The sequence below is a fragment of the Schistocerca serialis genome, chromosome 1, assembly GCF_023864345.2.
Source record: "Schistocerca serialis cubense isolate TAMUIC-IGC-003099 chromosome 1, iqSchSeri2.2, whole genome shotgun sequence".
NCBI classification, from domain to species: Eukaryota; Metazoa; Arthropoda; class Insecta; order Orthoptera; family Acrididae; genus Schistocerca; species Schistocerca serialis.
In genome coordinates, this window is record NC_064638.1 from 636,170,917 (window position 1) to 636,189,105 (window position 18,189).

The 18,189-nt window shown below is 40.0% G+C and overlaps 1 protein-coding gene across 1 annotated transcript in view; it reads right to left on the minus strand.

Annotated features, from left to right (window-relative positions):
- The window catches only part of LOC126419837 (glycine receptor subunit alpha-4-like), a 158,312-nt gene that overhangs the window by 50,565 nt on the left and 89,558 nt on the right, over nucleotides 1–18,189 (minus strand). The window contains exons 2-6 of the mRNA XM_050087115.1: nucleotides 15,407–15,474; nucleotides 9,204–9,430; nucleotides 8,195–8,277; nucleotides 7,893–8,042; nucleotides 1,015–1,213 (exon numbers count right to left, since the gene is read on the minus strand). Coding sequence (XP_049943072.1) covers nucleotides 1,015–1,213; nucleotides 7,893–8,042; nucleotides 8,195–8,277; nucleotides 9,204–9,430; nucleotides 15,407–15,474 — 727 coding nt within the window. The remainder of the gene's footprint in view (nucleotides 1–1,014; nucleotides 1,214–7,892; nucleotides 8,043–8,194; nucleotides 8,278–9,203; nucleotides 9,431–15,406; nucleotides 15,475–18,189) is intronic.

Here is an 18,189-nt window from a genome sequence, read left to right on the forward strand (position 1 = left end):
TACCAGCACAGCAAGGCCGTTTTGGTTATTGTTACAAGGCCAGATCAGTCAATCATCCAGACTGTTGCCCTTGCAACTACTGAAAAGGCTGCTGCCCCTCTTCAGGAACCACACGTTTGTCTGGCCTCTCAACAGATACCCCTCCGTTGTGGTTGCACCTACGGTACGGCTATCTGTATCGCTGAGGCACGCAAGCCTCCCCACCAACTGCAAGGTCCATGGTTCATGGTTCATCCGAATATTTCGGATATAGTCGAGAGGTCAGCTCGTACACAAAGTCCTTCACCGACAACAATTGTGCAGTAATGGACGGCTATAGAGGCAGCATGGCTCAATATTTCTGGAGGGGATTTCAAACGACTCTTTGAGTCCATGCCACGTCGAGTTGCTGCACTACGCCTGGAATAAGGAGGTCCGAGACGATATTAGGAATATACCCCAAGACTTTTGTCACCTCAGTGCACGTAGATGTAGGTACAGATTTAGGTACTCGACTGGTTACTTTCCATTTTACTGGACTCAGCCCGTTAAATTATTTAATGAACTTCTCGGCTGTAATGTTGTCTTAAACGGTTTAGTCACTAGATTACTGGTACAGACTAAATTACCGGTCCATTGTGAACGGTTCCATAGGTTAGCTAACAACGCTCACGGACAAGTCTAATAAAACACTAAGTTCGCCTTATCATTCGTATAATCGCCAACGCAGTAAAGACAGTGGCTTTAGAAATTCGATTCCTTGTTTTCGGTTCATTACCAGAAACTCTGTACACAAATTTCGGTAAAGCAAGCGGTGTACACGATGTACGTGAATGGGAGAATATATCTGCACTGAACGAAGCAAGTCTTAGAAGAACAGTGCTCTCGTCTACGTCTTCTGTGAATGTTGTTCTTTTACTAGAGCATGCACTGTATCGACCTCAGGCCGTTTCGACACGTTAGTTTAGCGAGACAATCTGAAGACATTTGGAAGCACTACGGCTGGATAGCGCAGAGCCGAGCTGGCGGCGGTACCTGACGGTGTCGAACATGGTGACGAGGGACAGGAGCGTCGTGACGAGCAGCACCATGCGGCCGGGCACCATGTCCGGGATGACGACGAAGCTGCCCCACGACATGATGACGAACAGCGAGCTGGGCAAGTACGTCTCGAGCAGGTAGCTGCGCAGCTCGCGGCTCATCGTGATGTGCATGCGGGCCGTCGAGTGGTTGCCTGTGCGCACACCGTCACTTATTTTCACTTCGTAGCGCCTGGTCCATTTTACGATTTTCGGTCGACAAATGAATGTGTACTGAGACAACAATGCAAAAGTGTTGATTCTAATGGAAACGACAGTCAGACTGGCAAATGATGACATTGTGTGATCTTAAACTTCGACTTAAATTGATCCGATTAATATCCTGATTTACACCCTGATTTGTTTCGGTACCGATTAGTTCCTAATTCAGCTTTAACACTTACATCTGTGCTTGTCCTCAATATAATTTTCATCAAAAGAGGAAGAAGACATCTGAGGGCGATGTAAAAATTTAAACCACTCCGTCTCGCATTAGGGATAGCAATATAAAGAAGTCCAACGCCTTTTTTGTCGTTAAGATTTTCTGTGTAACATTTACGAGATTACTGTGAAGAAGCAAATAAAAAGGTGCTCGAACAGTCTACAGGTATACTGCCGGTTCATAGTGTCCAACGGGCACAATATTTCGGCGATCAGACTTGTCGCCATCGTCAGGTGCGCTGACGAACTGCTCGTCAGCGCACCTGACGATGGGCGACATGTCTGATCGCCGAAATATTGTGCCCGTTGGACACTATGAACAGGCAGTACACCCGTGGACTGTTCGAGCAACAAATACGCCGGGAGAAACTGAAGAATCACAAATAAAAAGGTGATTCAAATAAATCCTTTTTCCATTACTTCGCGGCAATATTAAATATTTCACTCCAGATTCATAGTGAAGCAACACACGAATAAAATTTCCTCCTGACGAAAGTAAAGAAACCGTAACGACAAAATGTTATTTCCGTTATTAAGTACCACGGTCAACAGAGAAGCGATATTTATTACAACAGTTAACACCGAGACCACAGCAGTAAATGCGATTAATAATTTGTTATCCGTCATGACCCCAACAAAGAACACGAGAATTACTGTTTTCATGTGAAATTAATTTCTTCAAATATTTTTATGAGAAAGAACTAAAATAATGTGAGAACGTTCTGTGCGACATAATACAAATCGTTCATGTATACAATGAAAAGATTTTCGTACATGCAAATGACATAATTATGAATTTATGATAAAATTGCTGTGCGTTCATCAAACGCGGAACATTATGAATGAAACTTCTATGAATATTTATACTTCAGCAGTCTTGTAGGTGTTGCCAGAGCAGTAACGAAAAGACGAGGTCTCATTTCTACAAAACTAGAGTAATCTGTAACACAAGTCAACAGTACCTACGGAACAAGCTCAGAGTTGACAAAGAAGCAGTTGCCAGAGTCGCATATCTGCCATAACAATTTTCGGGAATATTGACAGAGTACTTGGAGTATATGGTTTCCATTTTATATCGATAAACAAAAAAAAAAGTTTGTTGTGCAGTGTTTAAGAATATCTAAGCCACTAAATACCTGAGTGCATTGCACATGATGCCAGTGTTATATTTCAGAGCAACAACTCAACATTATAAATATTAAAGAGATAATAATAGTTACTAAAATGCGGTAGATGTCGCCAAATTACGTACCACCATTAAAAATCCTGAAGTAGGAAGAGTTACAAATCGGCTTGACAAAGAAACCACAAGAGAAACATGAAATGAAGCTCTCTACACACCAAACGCTAAATTGAAAGACCATAAAGCAATTTTCATTAAAGCAGACAAAGGCAACTCAACAGAAATTACACATGAAAATGGATGTATCTGGAAAATCTTAAAGTTTTTTGAAGAACTTAATATCAGACGTCTAGACAAATACCTTAACAACAAATTCCAAATTATCTCAAGAAAACTATCTTCCTGCTTAGTGGTAAAGGAAATCGCCACTCTGTATGCATGAATTCAATAGAACCCGACCTAAAATCTCAATTAAAAGCTCACAAAAAATGTCCCGTACGACCAGTTTCAAACTCAATGAATTACCCTAGCTACAAATTTCTGCCCAAACTCAGAAACTTACAACAGGATAACTTTGTCTGAAAGTAACTGCTCATTAAAAAATAACCTTTCATTTGTCAGTGATTTGAAAGACATACACAATACTAACAAATGCCAAATCATCTTTTCAGATGTAACTAGTTCATATATTAACATTCCCATTCATAATGCAACAGCTGTTATTAAATATAACTTAATAAAAAACAAGAAGATTTCCCCTGCAGAAACCATGGAATTTTTTAAGTTCTTGGAAATTGTATTGAAATATAACTACTTCTCTTTCAGTGGAAAAATGTACACACAAACAAATGGGCTAGCTGTGGGTCACAGCATATCAGGAACAATAGCCAAAACATTCTTCAACCACACAGAGGACAAACTTTTCACAAAAAAACCAACATTCGTTCAAAAAGCTTAATTCTGTGGAAGATTTGTAGGTGATGCATTTCTAATCACTGAAGCTGAAAGCAAAGATGATATTCAAGACGTATTCCAAACATTCAATAAAATACAGAGGAACATTTAATTCAGCTGTGAGCAGGAAATAAATAAGTTGAAGCTTAAAGCAAAGATGATATCCAAGACGTATTCCAAACATTCAATAAAATACACAGGAACATTAAATTCAGTTGTGAGCAGGAAATAAATAATACCATGTACTTCCTTGAGCTAAATATCTGCAAGCAAGAGAACAAATATGTCTTCCTGAGTTGCAGGAAACCAAACACCACTGACACAAACATACATGCTTCCTACCACCCGAACATGCACACACTAGCAGCATACTACTCAATGATTCATAGAGCTCTAAAAATCTCACTCAGTTATGAGAACCTCCAGAATGAAATGAGAATCGTAAAACAAAAAGCTGCAGCTAATGGGCATAAACCCACACTAATAAATAATTTAGCTAGAACACTAAACAAAGAAAATACAATTACAATCTTCGGGAATGTCGGCAGAATATTCGCATGGTTTTCATTGTACATGGATACCTAAAAAACGGTATTCAGTGTTAAACACTATCTAGACCACTAATTACCACGTACAACTGTGTGCATAAGATGCCAGTGTCTCAACTGTATGTTGGACAAATTGCAATAATTGTAGAAGAAATATTTACATTTTATTCGAACTAGGCAACCAAATAATACGGCTGTGGCCAAGCCATGTCTCGTATGTGAAACTGAAATAAAATGTAAAATAAACAGAAAATGTTTCAGGAGTAGAGTTCTTTGTCACTGTGATAAAGGAAGCGATGCAGTTAATAGTGTCTGGTTATTCACTAGAAAGAGACGGACACTCATTTACTTGTGTCAGGACGGCGAACTTGCAGCATGATATATCTGTCGTTGTTGCGAAACAGCCACCGTTTGCGAGCGAGGTGGCGCAGTGGTTATCACACTGACTCGCATTCGGGAGGACGACGGTTCAATCCCGCGTCCGGCAATCCTGATTTAGGTTTTCCGTGATTTCCCTAAATCGCTCCAGGCAAATGCCGGGATGGTTCCTTTCAAAGGGCACGGCCGACTTCCTTCCCCATCCTTCCCTAATCCGATGAGACCGATGACCTCGCTGTCTGGTCTCCTTCCCCAAAACAACCAACCAACCAGCCACCGTTTCACTCGTAAAAGGGTGTGGCACTGGCTTTGTCGCGATCACAGAGATTTTCAGTTTTACGGAGATACCGTGAAATACAGATTTTTCTTGAGTTTGTATTATTTTCTGATTAAATAGCAGGACATATTTGGAGCAAGAACTCCGGAGGAAATATTCCTACACATCTTATTTCACGATTTGAAATGGTTATTGTACCTAAAATTTCGCACCATCTGTTTTATGAACCTCTATCAATAATGTTTATTGTCTGTTTGAATATTTGCGGTTAACTTAGATCTCAAAAGTCCTACTGTTGTTAGAGCCAAATGTAGTTTCTGAATCTGATTTTCCTTTTCTGATGGCATAACATGTTGGCCAACTTCTGAGGAAATAAATTATACTAGGATCTTCTGTACTGAACATAGCTGTACATACAATTACAGCGAAAGCCGAATCTGCGATACATATGGGTGTTATAATCAAAGATATTTTATCCACCTCAGAATATGCTTCATTAATAGTATCGGTGGAGTACCCGTCCCTCTAACGGAATGGTATATTATGCAACGTTCTGTAGTTTGTCGTAATATAATAATAATCTCTCTATATTTCTTATACGAGCGGTCAAAGATACAGAAAAATAGTATACCTCTAGTTCTTTGAAGTTCTGTAACTGGTGATTGCAAGCTTACAGTTCAATCACTATTAACACGATGCCGTCTCGCCGTTGTCGTTCACCGCAATGTTTTCCTTGAAATGAATCTTCACCATACATTGTGCTTTCCGTAATATATCAAAGAACTTAGTCAGGTAAAACGACAATAGAGATAGCTGTAAACGTCTGCCATGAAGGTGTACCTTCATGACGACTGCGTACAAAGAGGAGGAATATCTAAGGAGTGAGAATAGTGTACTGTACATGGGACCAACAGCACACCAAAATAGACACTTGACTTATTATATAACTCTTATTTTCATACTGAGCTAAGACTGAAACTTTTAATATTACACTTTTATTTGTCCTGTTTTTATACATTTATCTCTTAGTAACAGCAATGGTGAGTAGTTGGTACAAATGAATGTACGGCAAAAGAGGAAACATTTCTTCTTGCAGGTAAGCGCAACAAAGGTCTATGTCAAGTTGTCATTGCAGAAAGAGGCGATTTGTGTGTCGATTGATATCGAGCTATAACTTAATGAGTTCATAAAGCAGAGGTAATTTATTGTCTGTATGCACATATATTTACGAAATAAGTGACAAATAATCCGATAGAGCGGGAATATGCAGCCAGTCAATTCGTTGAATGTATTTAATTCGTTGAATGTATACATACTTTGAGTAATTTTCACCTGCATGTGAGATTTATATAAGACAGCCTGACTCATTTCCACTGGATTACAAAAAGGTACATACCAGTTTGCTTATTTCAAAGTAATTACAATACGAAACTATAGTACTATAATAATATCATGCAGAATTAGTACCCATGATTCATAATTTAGCTCTCGAAAATGATTGATGATTAAACATATGGCACGAGAAAGGAAATAAAAAAATTCACTCTTTAAACTATTTTACTGAGTAATAATTAGCTAACTTTCTGCATGCCATAGTTTCAAATTCGATATTTTTCGGGACATGTCCATTTTGTCATACTAGCAAGTCACTTCATAACCCGCTGTAGAAAAAAGTTATTAAAACAGAGACTCGGTGACATGATCAACTGCAATACAAAGCCTAAAAAACAGTTATATTATCCTTTCTTTTCCCATGGAAAAATAATTATCGACGTCTTAGCTGTGATTCGTTGTCGCAAAAAATGAAATATCCTTACTTTTATCTCTTCATAGTTTTAACCGCAAGTTCATTTCAGACATCGAATGCAAGTCATTGAGGTGCCTTTGAAAAGTGTTTACAAAATCCACCTTATGTCTCAGCGGGGTCTGACAGTGAAAGTCTGCAGTGCGCTTCCGGACAAACCTTAGCCACACCGCGCTGTGGTAACTGTTGGAGTCTGTACATTGGTGACAAAAATTCAGCTCTGTGCATCTGAAAGTTCGCTCCATAGATATTCCTACTCTGTGACTGTACGTTGCAATAGACTTTGTATTCGAGGCGATACCGCTGCTCTCGGAGCTACAATCTAATGCTTCAAACAACGTATGTTCACAAAACAAGAAGAAGGCTGGTTTTGGAAATAGTATTTATAACTATAGAAAGAAGAAAGAGGTATGTAGTGTTTTTAACATGAATTTCTGTGTAGCTTTAAACATTATCTCTTTGTTGATGTCAAAATTTTACACAGGTTGCGGTTCCTGCAGCCTTAGTTTGCTATGATAAACAAGTCTATAGATGAAGCTTTCGCCCTGAGATACGCATTACTCAAAGACTAGCTTTATTTTCAAATGCCAGACAATGCAATTAACATCAATATACTTCCGTGAAATTTAACCCCACATCTCTGTTAGTTTGCAGTATGAGTGATATCATGTTTGACAGGCATTATATTGATTGATTCGTAGTGAGCCTATGTCTGAACTATGGAATTATGTATGTGAGTGAACTTTAGTTCGTTAAGATGGGGCTCTAATTCTTGAAACAGAAATCCGAAGTCAGATCAGCTACACTTACGAATTTACGAAGTGAGTGCATGCCGCATGCCATGAAAGGCCCCCTGTAATCCAAAGTCGTATACTATTTGCAGTAGATTTATGGCTCCATTTTGTCTTTTTTGTTACGTTTCTACTCTTACTTTGGGCAAATTTTTAGTACATGTCAGCTGTGGAAAGGGTCGTACAGCTTACTTTCGGTTAACTGGACGCTAGTACTAATGAAAAATCTTGTCTGTCTTGATCGTTTAGTTTCCACCTCTGGTATCGTATATTCAAATCACGACAAAAAACACCTGTGGTTCATGATGAATTTTATATTTTCCAATCTGGAATTCAGAATTACACTATTAGATTTTTTTTTACTTTTTAGCTAATTCACAAAATATTAAATTTGTTATTTGATAAAAGTAACTAGGAATGCCCTGTGTATAGGAGTTTTTCAGTTTTAATCAGTTACAGAAACCACTTCACATAGGAAAACATTGTGCAGAAGATAATTGTAGTAAATGAATACTTGCCTTCGCCGTAATAGACACCTTGAGAATAGTCCTCCGTAGAAAAGGACACAACATACTTTGGAAGCCTGTAACCGTCACCGAAGTCGCTTGGGAAACTTAGGGCCTTCTCACCCACCCACTTAAAATTCATGTCCGCGATCGTGTATTTGTCTGGAAAAACGAACAATTTCTGTGTGAATGTATGGTACTAATTACTACAACTACAAAAACCGAAAGGCTACGTGAATTATTCAAAGCAGGAAACACGCTGTGGAAACGAAACTGCGCGAGTAGCGTGTTATGTAGCTACGGGCGTTACTCACAACTACTAAAGTCGACGTCGCATCTTTGCACATCCAGCGGGTAGAGCACGAAATCCATGTCGCACTTGATGATCACCGTAGCACTGAAAGCATTAGACATCACATTTACTTGCGTAATACTTAAGAAAAAATACATATTTACTAAATGAACCTGACTCTTGCATAAGTACTTAAAAACGTATTTACCTAAAGAACTTGAATCTTAATTCAAAGTGAAATGAAAATGTTTTGGTTAATATTTCATATTCAACAAGTATTGCATACATACGCATGTAAGAACTGTTATTTGCAGCTTAACACTGTAGCGCATAGTGTAGTGCATTCACTGTGTGTGCATAGGAGCATAGTAAACTGTCGTGATCGGTTACTGCTTTATATGTAGATTTGAAATAGTTTCTAACTGACGCGTCTGTGCAAACCTAGCAGTTAATTTTTTTTCTTTTCGGAATTATTTATATTTACTTTGCTGCCACGTGCTGAAGATTGCAAGATAAGATTGATGTCGAAAGACGGTGATCATAGCATACTTTTTGTATATAATGACTGACATTAGAAAGATTGGAAAAAACTTTTGGTAGTAAATTTTATACTCGAATGCACTTTAAAGAAGCTGCAGATGACTGACAGATGCTTTTTTGAGATGTTTCAAATTAATACTTAAAAGTTAAACAGGTTTTGACAAAAGACCATGCTGTTACCACCCCGTTTCAGGATACTGTGCTTTTTGGTGTCACTTTCTAGTCCACAATAGGAAGGAAATGCATGGGTAAATATCTGTCGACGCATAAAGATGGCACATCTTCTGACAGTGTGTGGGTGGAAAATAACTGTGAGTTTGCCCGAACTTCTAAGCCAATTTCTTTACAAAATCTTTTTTCAGAGAAGTACCAATTCCTACGTATACTCGTCACACATACTTCCAGCCAATTCTCAAAGTTCTTACTCGTCCCAGTATCTAAATGTTCAGCTGCAGGATTCTGCGTGCGTCAAGCCCCGATATTCAACTCACCCGATGCTGATGCGCATGGTGTGGTTGCGGAAGAGACGCAGAGATGTCATCTCCTGGAAGAGCGATAACACTTTCATCTCCCGCAGTTGGCGGATGTACAGATCGGGCACCCAGAACCGCTCTCGGTGTTTCCAGGTCAGCTCCACATGGTTCACGTCCGTGTCATTGCGAATGTGCACGCGTGGATCCCTCCAGTGCACGTACAGGAACACGTCGAGTGAGATCTCCTGCCAAATGCCGACAGTTTCACAAATCAGACAGACACGAACGCGTCAACAAAACTGTAGGTGTACACTATAAAACATGTTCGAAACACGTGCTTTGTTTGAAAGTCGTCATTTTTTTCGTCCATTACACATAATAAAACAGATGCTTCTCAGTTATAATAATTTTGGAACGGTTATAATGCACACACTCCCTATTGGCTCCTGTTTCTTGTTCTTCGGCCGACGTTTGTTTGATGATTTTTCTGACATTTCTCCAGCACGAGTGGCTGGCATTGTCAAAGCTTCACCCTCCATTGCTGGTGATGGACTAGAATGGATCTCGCTGTCGCAGATTATATGTACCTGGCGCACCAAGGCCAGTGGCTTTTATGGGTCATTTCCGGTGCGGTTCTCCTCTTGCTATCTGCAACGGTTGATTGCTGCAGCTCGGGAATACAGGATCCGTTCACCTTGAGGCATTTTTCTTTCTTATCGAAGCTATTCTCATGTTTTTGTATTTCTATAGCTCCTCTGAGCAAGCGGGTGTGATAGCTCTTTTCCACAGCCACAACATCCCAGTCGGAGAATTTTACTATGTGGTCAGCCTCGGGTAAGGCCTCAATGCCATACATTTCCAGAGTGACACCGAGCGAGATGGTGTAATGATTAGCACACTGGACTCGCATTCGGGAGGATGACGGTTCAATCCCGCGTCCGGCCATCCTGATTTAGGTTTTCCGTGATTTCTCTAAATTGCTTCAGGCAAATGCCGGGATGCTTCCTATGACAGGGCACGGCCGACTTCCTTCCCCATCCTTTCCAAACCCGATAAGACCGATGACCTCGCTGTTTGGTCTCTTCCCCGAAGTCAATCCAACCCCAACCCAGAGTGACGCACAGAATCGGTCTTATATTGCGCAAACACGGCGTAAAGACTATTTATAAATCGAGAAAGAAGATCAGAGAATGTCTCAGATCGGCGAAAGAGAAAAGGAACCCACTTCCAATGTCAGTAATATACGACATACGGCATACCATGCACATGCGGAAAAGTTTATGTTGGAATGACTGTTGATCAGTCAAAGTAGGATCACAGAATATAAGCCTCATTGCAAATTGGGGCAGGTGGAGAAATGGGCCCTGTCAGAGCACGCGCTGTGTGGTGTCGACCAGATGCTAAAATTCACCGACACGGAAGTTCTAGCTGTAGAGAAGAGCTATCACAACCTCTTTTTCAGGAAAGATGTATAAATACATAAACATGAGAATAGCTTCAACAAGAAAGAAGAAAGCCTCACCGGCCGCTGTGGTCGAGGGCTTCTATGCGTTTCAGTCTGGAACCACGCGCCTGCTATGGTCGCAGGTTCGAATCCTGCCTCGGGCATGGATGTGTGATGTCCTTACGTTAGTTATATTTAAGTAGTTCTAAGTCTAGGGGACTGATGGCCTCAGATGTTAAGTCCCAAAGTGCCTAGAGCCATTTGAACCAAGAAAGCCTCATGGTAAACGGGTCCTGGATTCCCGTGCTACACCGAACGCTCGTTGCATGTAGCAAGAGGAGAACTGCACCGGAAATGGACACGGAAAAGCCCTTGAACGTTGGCGCGCCAGATACATATAATCTGCGGCCGCCAGCTCGACGCTAGTCCACCACCAGCAACGGAGGGTGAAGCTTTGACAATGTCAGCCACCCGTGCTGGCGAAACGTCAGAAAAATCATCAAACAAACATCGGCCGAGGAATCCGAGACAGAAGCCAACAGTCATTTCGTCAAAAAGAGATCTCGAAAGCCGGATCAATTTTGGTTATAACGCACTTGATCAAATTGCCAGATTTTTAATGTTTTTTTAAAAAACATTTTCCTTATTTAACGCTGGATACGTTTATAGAAGCTCTACTGTCTGATTAGGGATCATCGCGTGGTATTGCATACTTCTGTGAATAAATAATAGGTAATTTACCGGTAAAGAGGAACATCAGAAACGAAATATTTTTTCTTATTCCTGTGTACAATTAGCCCATATCCTTTAACATTACAATCTTCGACGAGAATCATTGTTACCCTAATTATCAAATGCTAACACACTTAGAAAATGTATGCCGATTCGAAATTTGCGAAAAACGAAGTACCTGATACAATTATTCCAAATTTATCTTTCCTGAGTTCTCGACATGGTTTAATTTGAATTAAAATGTTTTGTTCTTAATTCAGGAAAAATGTGATATAGTTACTAAAGAATGAGTGCTGAATAATCAAACATACGTTGTAGAAAAATAGATGAATAGTTGATCAGAACGTTCTAGAAAAGAGTTAGTAGTACAGGAACTTACTGTAACAGATAATGCATTTTCGTAAGGCCCATACCTCCGTAAACCCTTGATGGATCGTGACGTTTGAATTTCGAAACTCGTTTGATTCTAGTTTTCGATCTATTATTTAATGTGACACTCATCTCCTGCCGCTGCCAGAGAGAAGATACCTTACCGTACACCAAGGTATCTGGATATTTGAAATTCAGCGCAGATTTTTCGGCCACCTATCAGGTCAGTGAGACAGTCACGCTGAAAATACTTGTGAGTTGCATGTTGGTGTCTATATCATACGTATTTAACGAACGTTAAGACATTTGTTTTTTGAATAGTGATTTATCTTTTGAACTGTGACATGGATGTTTTGGTAAGCTCAGGCAGTTATAAATTATTACTTTTACACCCGTGAGCAACAAAATCAGAGACACCCAACTAGAAGAGTGCAGCATCCCTTACCATCGCGATAACTGCGGCAGCGCATTGTCACATGAACTCCACAGGAACTCGAAAACCCAGGAGCATGATCTTTATCCATTAGCGTTCAACCCATGGACACTGCTCTCAGATATGAACGAGGTACGCGATCAGCTCTGAGTAGTGTGCCATATGTTCTCATTAGGATGGATCTCAGGTTCACTCGAGGTCACACAAGTCCTGAATGTCTGTCGAGTTTGTACTCAAACTTCGCTGACGCGGTTCGAAAGGGACGATGTAGTTTATTGTTTTATAGAAGTTACAGGTTGTCTGCGTGAACTAGAGTACGCTGAAAGTAGATTCCTTTATCATTCTCCCGTGGGGTACGATGACAGACACATCGGGGTTTTACTTTATCCTATGTAAACATCTCACACATGATAACATCTCTGTCACCTGCCCGAACAGTGCTCAGCTGACAAGCGGAATGCGTCTCATATACGTCTAGTTTTAGATGTACAGTATGATCATCGTTTTCACTTGTCAGCTCAGGTGCTTTTCCAATTCTTCAACATTACACAAAAGTGTCCTTCGCCCCTGATAATCTTTGTGTCCTGTGACGTATGGTGAGATTCTCTTACACGCGTGGGGCAGATGCTTCTGTACCCAATAGCGACGAGATGGTTCCGGACTGTGTGATGTTGCTCAGCGCTTGGTAGGTTAAGTATCTGCTGAACTATGTGACCCGCCTATTGGCTGTTACAATCTGCGATAGTCAGTGCTGATCCTTGCTATCAAAACGTTATCACCTATGGCAGTTGACTCTATCATGGCAATATTCTCCAAATGCCTTGTAATTTTATTTGATTACGTTTATTGCGATAAAGTCTTTCTATTGTTAAATATTTTAAACCTGTTAACTGAAAGCCGAGGAATTCTGTAAGCGTTACCAAAGTGTTTATGAGATGTCTTGCTGTAGAATCTGAGCAGAACACGTCTTTATGCAAGAAGAATAATAAATTACAGAAATATCTACAAGGTGTGACTGGTAAGTTTTAAGAATGGATCCGCTACTGCTTACTTGTTTGGTGGGCAGAGACATGGAGGGTTTGTAGTGAGTCATTGCCTTGTCCTTGAACGCCCTCTGACCATTTCATTGTGGCAGCTGGTTGGGCGCAGGTCTGTTAGAGCTTGTTGCTGAATTCTGTCCGCGTGAAAATAGACGTAAATACGGAGCAACGAATTTGTGTGAAATTTTGTTTTAAAACGGGAAAATCAGCTTCTGAGACTTACGAACTATTAAAAACAGATTTTGGAGATAATTTTATAAGCCATTCATGTTTTTGTCTAATCAAACAGATTTAAAAATTGACGTGATTCATTTGAAGATGAACCACGGTCCGGCCGTCCTTCCATCTCATAAACGAATGAAAATGTTGTGAAAGTTCGCGACTTTGTGCGCTCTGATCGTAGACTTACAATTAGGGAGATTTCTGATGAACTTAATTTAAGTTTCTATACAGTTCAGTCAATTTTAACTGAATATCTGAACATGCGTCGAGTGTCCGCAAAATTCATTCCAAAATTGTTATCGTGACCCGAGACAATACCTACTTGAAGTGTGCCAAGAACTGATTAATCGGACTAAAAATGACTCAAATTTGTTAAATAGGTGACGAATCGTGGGCATATTGATAAGATCCTGAAACCAAAGTACACTCTTCGCAGTGGAAGACTCCAGGTTCACCACGATCGAAAAAAGCACGGCAAAGTCGGCCGAAGGTGAAGACAATGTTGGTAGATTTTTTCGATTCTACCGGAATTGTGCATCATGAATTTACTCCTGGAGGACAGACAATTAACCATGAATACTACAAATGTGTCCTTGAGCGTCTGCGCGAAAAGGTGTGGAAGAAAAGGCCTGCATTGTGGAAAGACAGGAGTTGGGTGCTACTCCATGACAGTGCTCCGGTTCATCGTGCCTTATGCATCGTTGAATTTTTGACCAAATTCAGAATTCCTGTGCTTCCACAACCGCCATATTCCCATGATTTGCGCCTGTTTCCTAAACTGAAATTTTCACTGAAAGGGAAGCGATTTTACTCGGTTGAAGACATCCAGGCAAATACAGAAAGCTTCCTTAACACACTTCAGGAAAAGAATTCCAGGAATCTGTCCAAAAGTGGAAATACCTTCGGAGTCGGTGTGTTCAGTCAGAAAGGGACTATTTTGAAGGAGATGCATCACAGTAGCATGTAAGTGCCACCATTGTACAATTACGAGCCTATTCTTAAAACTTTCCAATCACACCTCGTACAATATAAAAGGCAGCTGGAGAAGATATGAGTCACTTCAAACAGTTTAAGAAACACCAAAAGCTCTAGATATTACACATACACTATGCACCCATTCAGAAAGTAAATAATATAGTAATTTGGTCTGTAATGCTTCCCATTGTATTTATTACAATGCTGTGGACACCAAAAATAAATTGAGCCATTTTAGGCTGCTCTGGCGTTCAAATCATCTACGTGTAAACAACAAAGAAGGCGACGACTTCTTCCAAAGTTGTACCCAATATCCGTCGAGGACTAGCGGCTTATCACGCTACTACCTTGTCATGGAGGTACACTCGGACGAGATACGTGATGCCCTTGGAGGAATGGTCAGTATTCAGGAACAATCATTCGAAGCAAAAAAGTCTCATAAACATGGCTTCCAAAGTGCTTACTGAAGAGCTGTGAGCCCTTGTTCATCTTCGCTACTGTGAAACACATCTGTTCTACTGAGCAAGTTATCATAACTCTGTGCATTCCAGAGCTCATGTTTACAGACCATTTCTTCTTCTTTTGGTCCATACTATCTCCTCCGAAAACATGAAAAGGAAAGAGCTTACAGGAGAAGAGATTTGTTTCACAGTTTCGAAGATGAAGTGCGCGTAGCTTCTAAGGTATGCATCTTAGAAACCATATTTACTCTAAGTTCTGCGTTGAACGTTCCAGTTATATCCATGAAAACTGTCAATTCTTCCTGGGACATCCTGTATAATGGCACCCTATAGCCATTGTACGAAATTTGCTGTCAAAACTTTTGCTGTTCGATTATATTAACATTAAGAAGCAGAACACATTACATGTATGTTTCAATCTTATTTTTGAACATTTGGAGACAGAATATACATATTTTAAAATTATGAGGTTCTTTAAGCAGATCAGTACCATAACGAGATCTTTAGACTGTTTGAATATAACATATGAAACACTGCACACTTACCTCTTTGTTCTCATCAACAGCCGAAATTCGATTGATGAACAGCGAAACAGACACCTCCGTTGTTTCACCTGTAACAAAAAGATGACTTGTTAAAGGCATTTGTTATCAAATTAAAAAAAGGCTAGTTAAAGTGAAATGATGTTCTGTCACCTAATTTGGTAGTTTTTATCCTTTGCTAGCATTGTCCCCTATGTTTCCCGATATACGAGGGTCGTGCCTTAAGTGGAGCAATTCATTGTAGACGAGATTAAGTGCAGTGTGTTGGTGTGTTCAGTCAGTGTTGTTGATAAAAAGGGGGAGTGAGGTAGAGGACGGAAATGATGTAGCAATATTACCTACTCTTTCCAAATCGCACTGATGTTGTTCTCGAGCTTGACGTCTTGTCAGAGTGTTACATGCCCTCATCACTTTATTGCCGAAAAAGAAGTTTGGTCTTTAACCTAGGACACAGAGTCTGATGATCAAGATGTCACATGCTCCCTTCCCTCTACTAATAGAAGACGTACCAACAACCTACCTGTACACCACAAGTTTTAAGTGCAGGAAATACATTTGATTGTTCAAAATGGTTCAAATGGCTCTGAGCACTATGGGACTTAACTTCTGAGGTCATCAGTCCCCTAGAACTTAGAACTACTTAAATCTAACTAACCTAAGGACATCGCACACATCCATGCCCGAGGCAGGATTCAAACCTGCGACCGTAGCGGTCGAGCGGTTCCAGACTGTAGCGCCTAGAACGGCTCGGCCACTCCGGCCGGCTGTAGGGAAGCAGCCTACTCACGCCGTAATAAATTCACATCAGTCTTTCCATTGTGTGCCAGCCAGTCTGCTGTAACTAGCTCTGACGTCATAAATGTTGTGCAATACTTTAAAAATCAAGTAAATAACCTGAAACGTTTCTAGCATGTCAGGAGTAATACTAAATCAACATGTGTTGAATGTCAGTTCAATAACTTTAACCATTTTCGAAATTTGGATGTTTTCTGTAAAAATCATTGGCGCAACAGAAAAGAGCTAGAGACTTAAAAAATTTATATTTAGATTCCTTTTTCATAATAATTTAATAGAAACAGTACTTTGGATCTCACAAATTAAAATTTTAGTGGAAATTCATGATTTTCTGGTTTTTGTCTTAAAAATTAAGGATGCAAGATAGATTAAGTAGGCTAATAAATAAGGCTAGGATGTTTATATTTAAGTAGAATGGAGATCCGCTATAATCATAAAGATGTGAGAAGTTTCAATTGAATAACTATAAAACTATAGCGATAGCGTATCTCCAAAGGGCAAGTTCAGGGCTCGTCTACTGCATGTAGTATAATTAAATTAATTCTCTCGCCCAAAATATTTGACTTAGCCACGTCAGACTTTTATTATGATTACTTACCTGTGTGCTGAATGCACGTTTAAATTGAGAGCTTCATCGGGCATCAGCAAAGGAAGCGATGATTTATTCAATAACTTGAAGTGGTGCATTACTAGCCCAGCGGCTAGTTGGGAGAGCCGATTTGATCAGGCGTTCCCTTAGCCGTCCGCACCGCGGCGTTATATATAAGAACGCTGCGCGAGGAAGGAAGGCCCCAGTTCTCTCCAGACGCTGAATAGCACACCACCTGTGTCGGGAGTCGCGTCGCGTCGGTATCATTGCTATAAACAGCCTCGGATGCCGTATTAAATTAATCGGGATACGCGTAACCATGAAATCATTTTCGAGTGAAGTGTTAATTCTGGGATGGCTTTAATGATATATCTTCAGTTTGCGTATATCGTATTTTCACGTGCTGTCGCGGGACAAGCATTCTACCATTATTTAGCGTGGCGTTTGATGAACATTATCATCAAATTATGGCGAGCATTCACTTAAACCTTTAATTTGAACAGTTATAGTTGCATCAGCGCATTAGACTCTGAACTGCTCTAGTAGTTGGATTGTGTGGATTCTTTTTTTTTCATCTGTGACTTTCAGAAAATAGCGAACGTTTTTTTCACGATCGTTTTTGATTATGAATCCCAGACAATCTCCTAATTCCTCAGAGCTATAAGCTGTAGCTATAATGTATTTCTCAGATGAAGTGGACACTAGGAATTCTAATTACAGGCTTCACGTTTTGCTAATCACTTTCTGGTTGCCAATATTGTAGTTAGAGAGCCAGTGTTGAGAACGGCAAAAGACAGCATAAATAATAGGAACATTTATATAACAATTAATTCCAACCGCCGCCCCACATATGGTAAAACGGCAGGGAATTGCATCTTTTCTGCAGTTACATTACAATTCTACATTATATAAACAATCAATCCACCAGCCGCACCACAATTGGTGCATCGGCTGGGAAATTTTTCTACATTACAAACCAAACATTATGTAACTACATTCATTCCACCCGCCGCCCCACACGGCCATTTGATTGTTGTAGCTGATGCTTCTCTCAGGGCTTAGTCGAAGATCCTTCTGTAAAACTAAAAGAGAAGATAATAACGATAGTGGTACTTTAGGTCCAGACGAAAAGTTAAAACATAAATTTAAATACATTCCCATAATATATAGAAAGAAGTTATCGGACAAAATTGAACGGTACTTCCGGAGTCAAATGTAATTCATTTATATAAAATTTCTAATACTCTTAAGTCTAAGTTAAGACACGAAATTGAGATGAATGATGACAAATAAAATAGAACGAGAGTTTACAAAAAATGGTTCAAATGGCTCTGAGCACTATGGGACTCAACATCTGTGGTCATCAGTCCCCTAGAACTTAGAACTACTTAAACCTAACTAA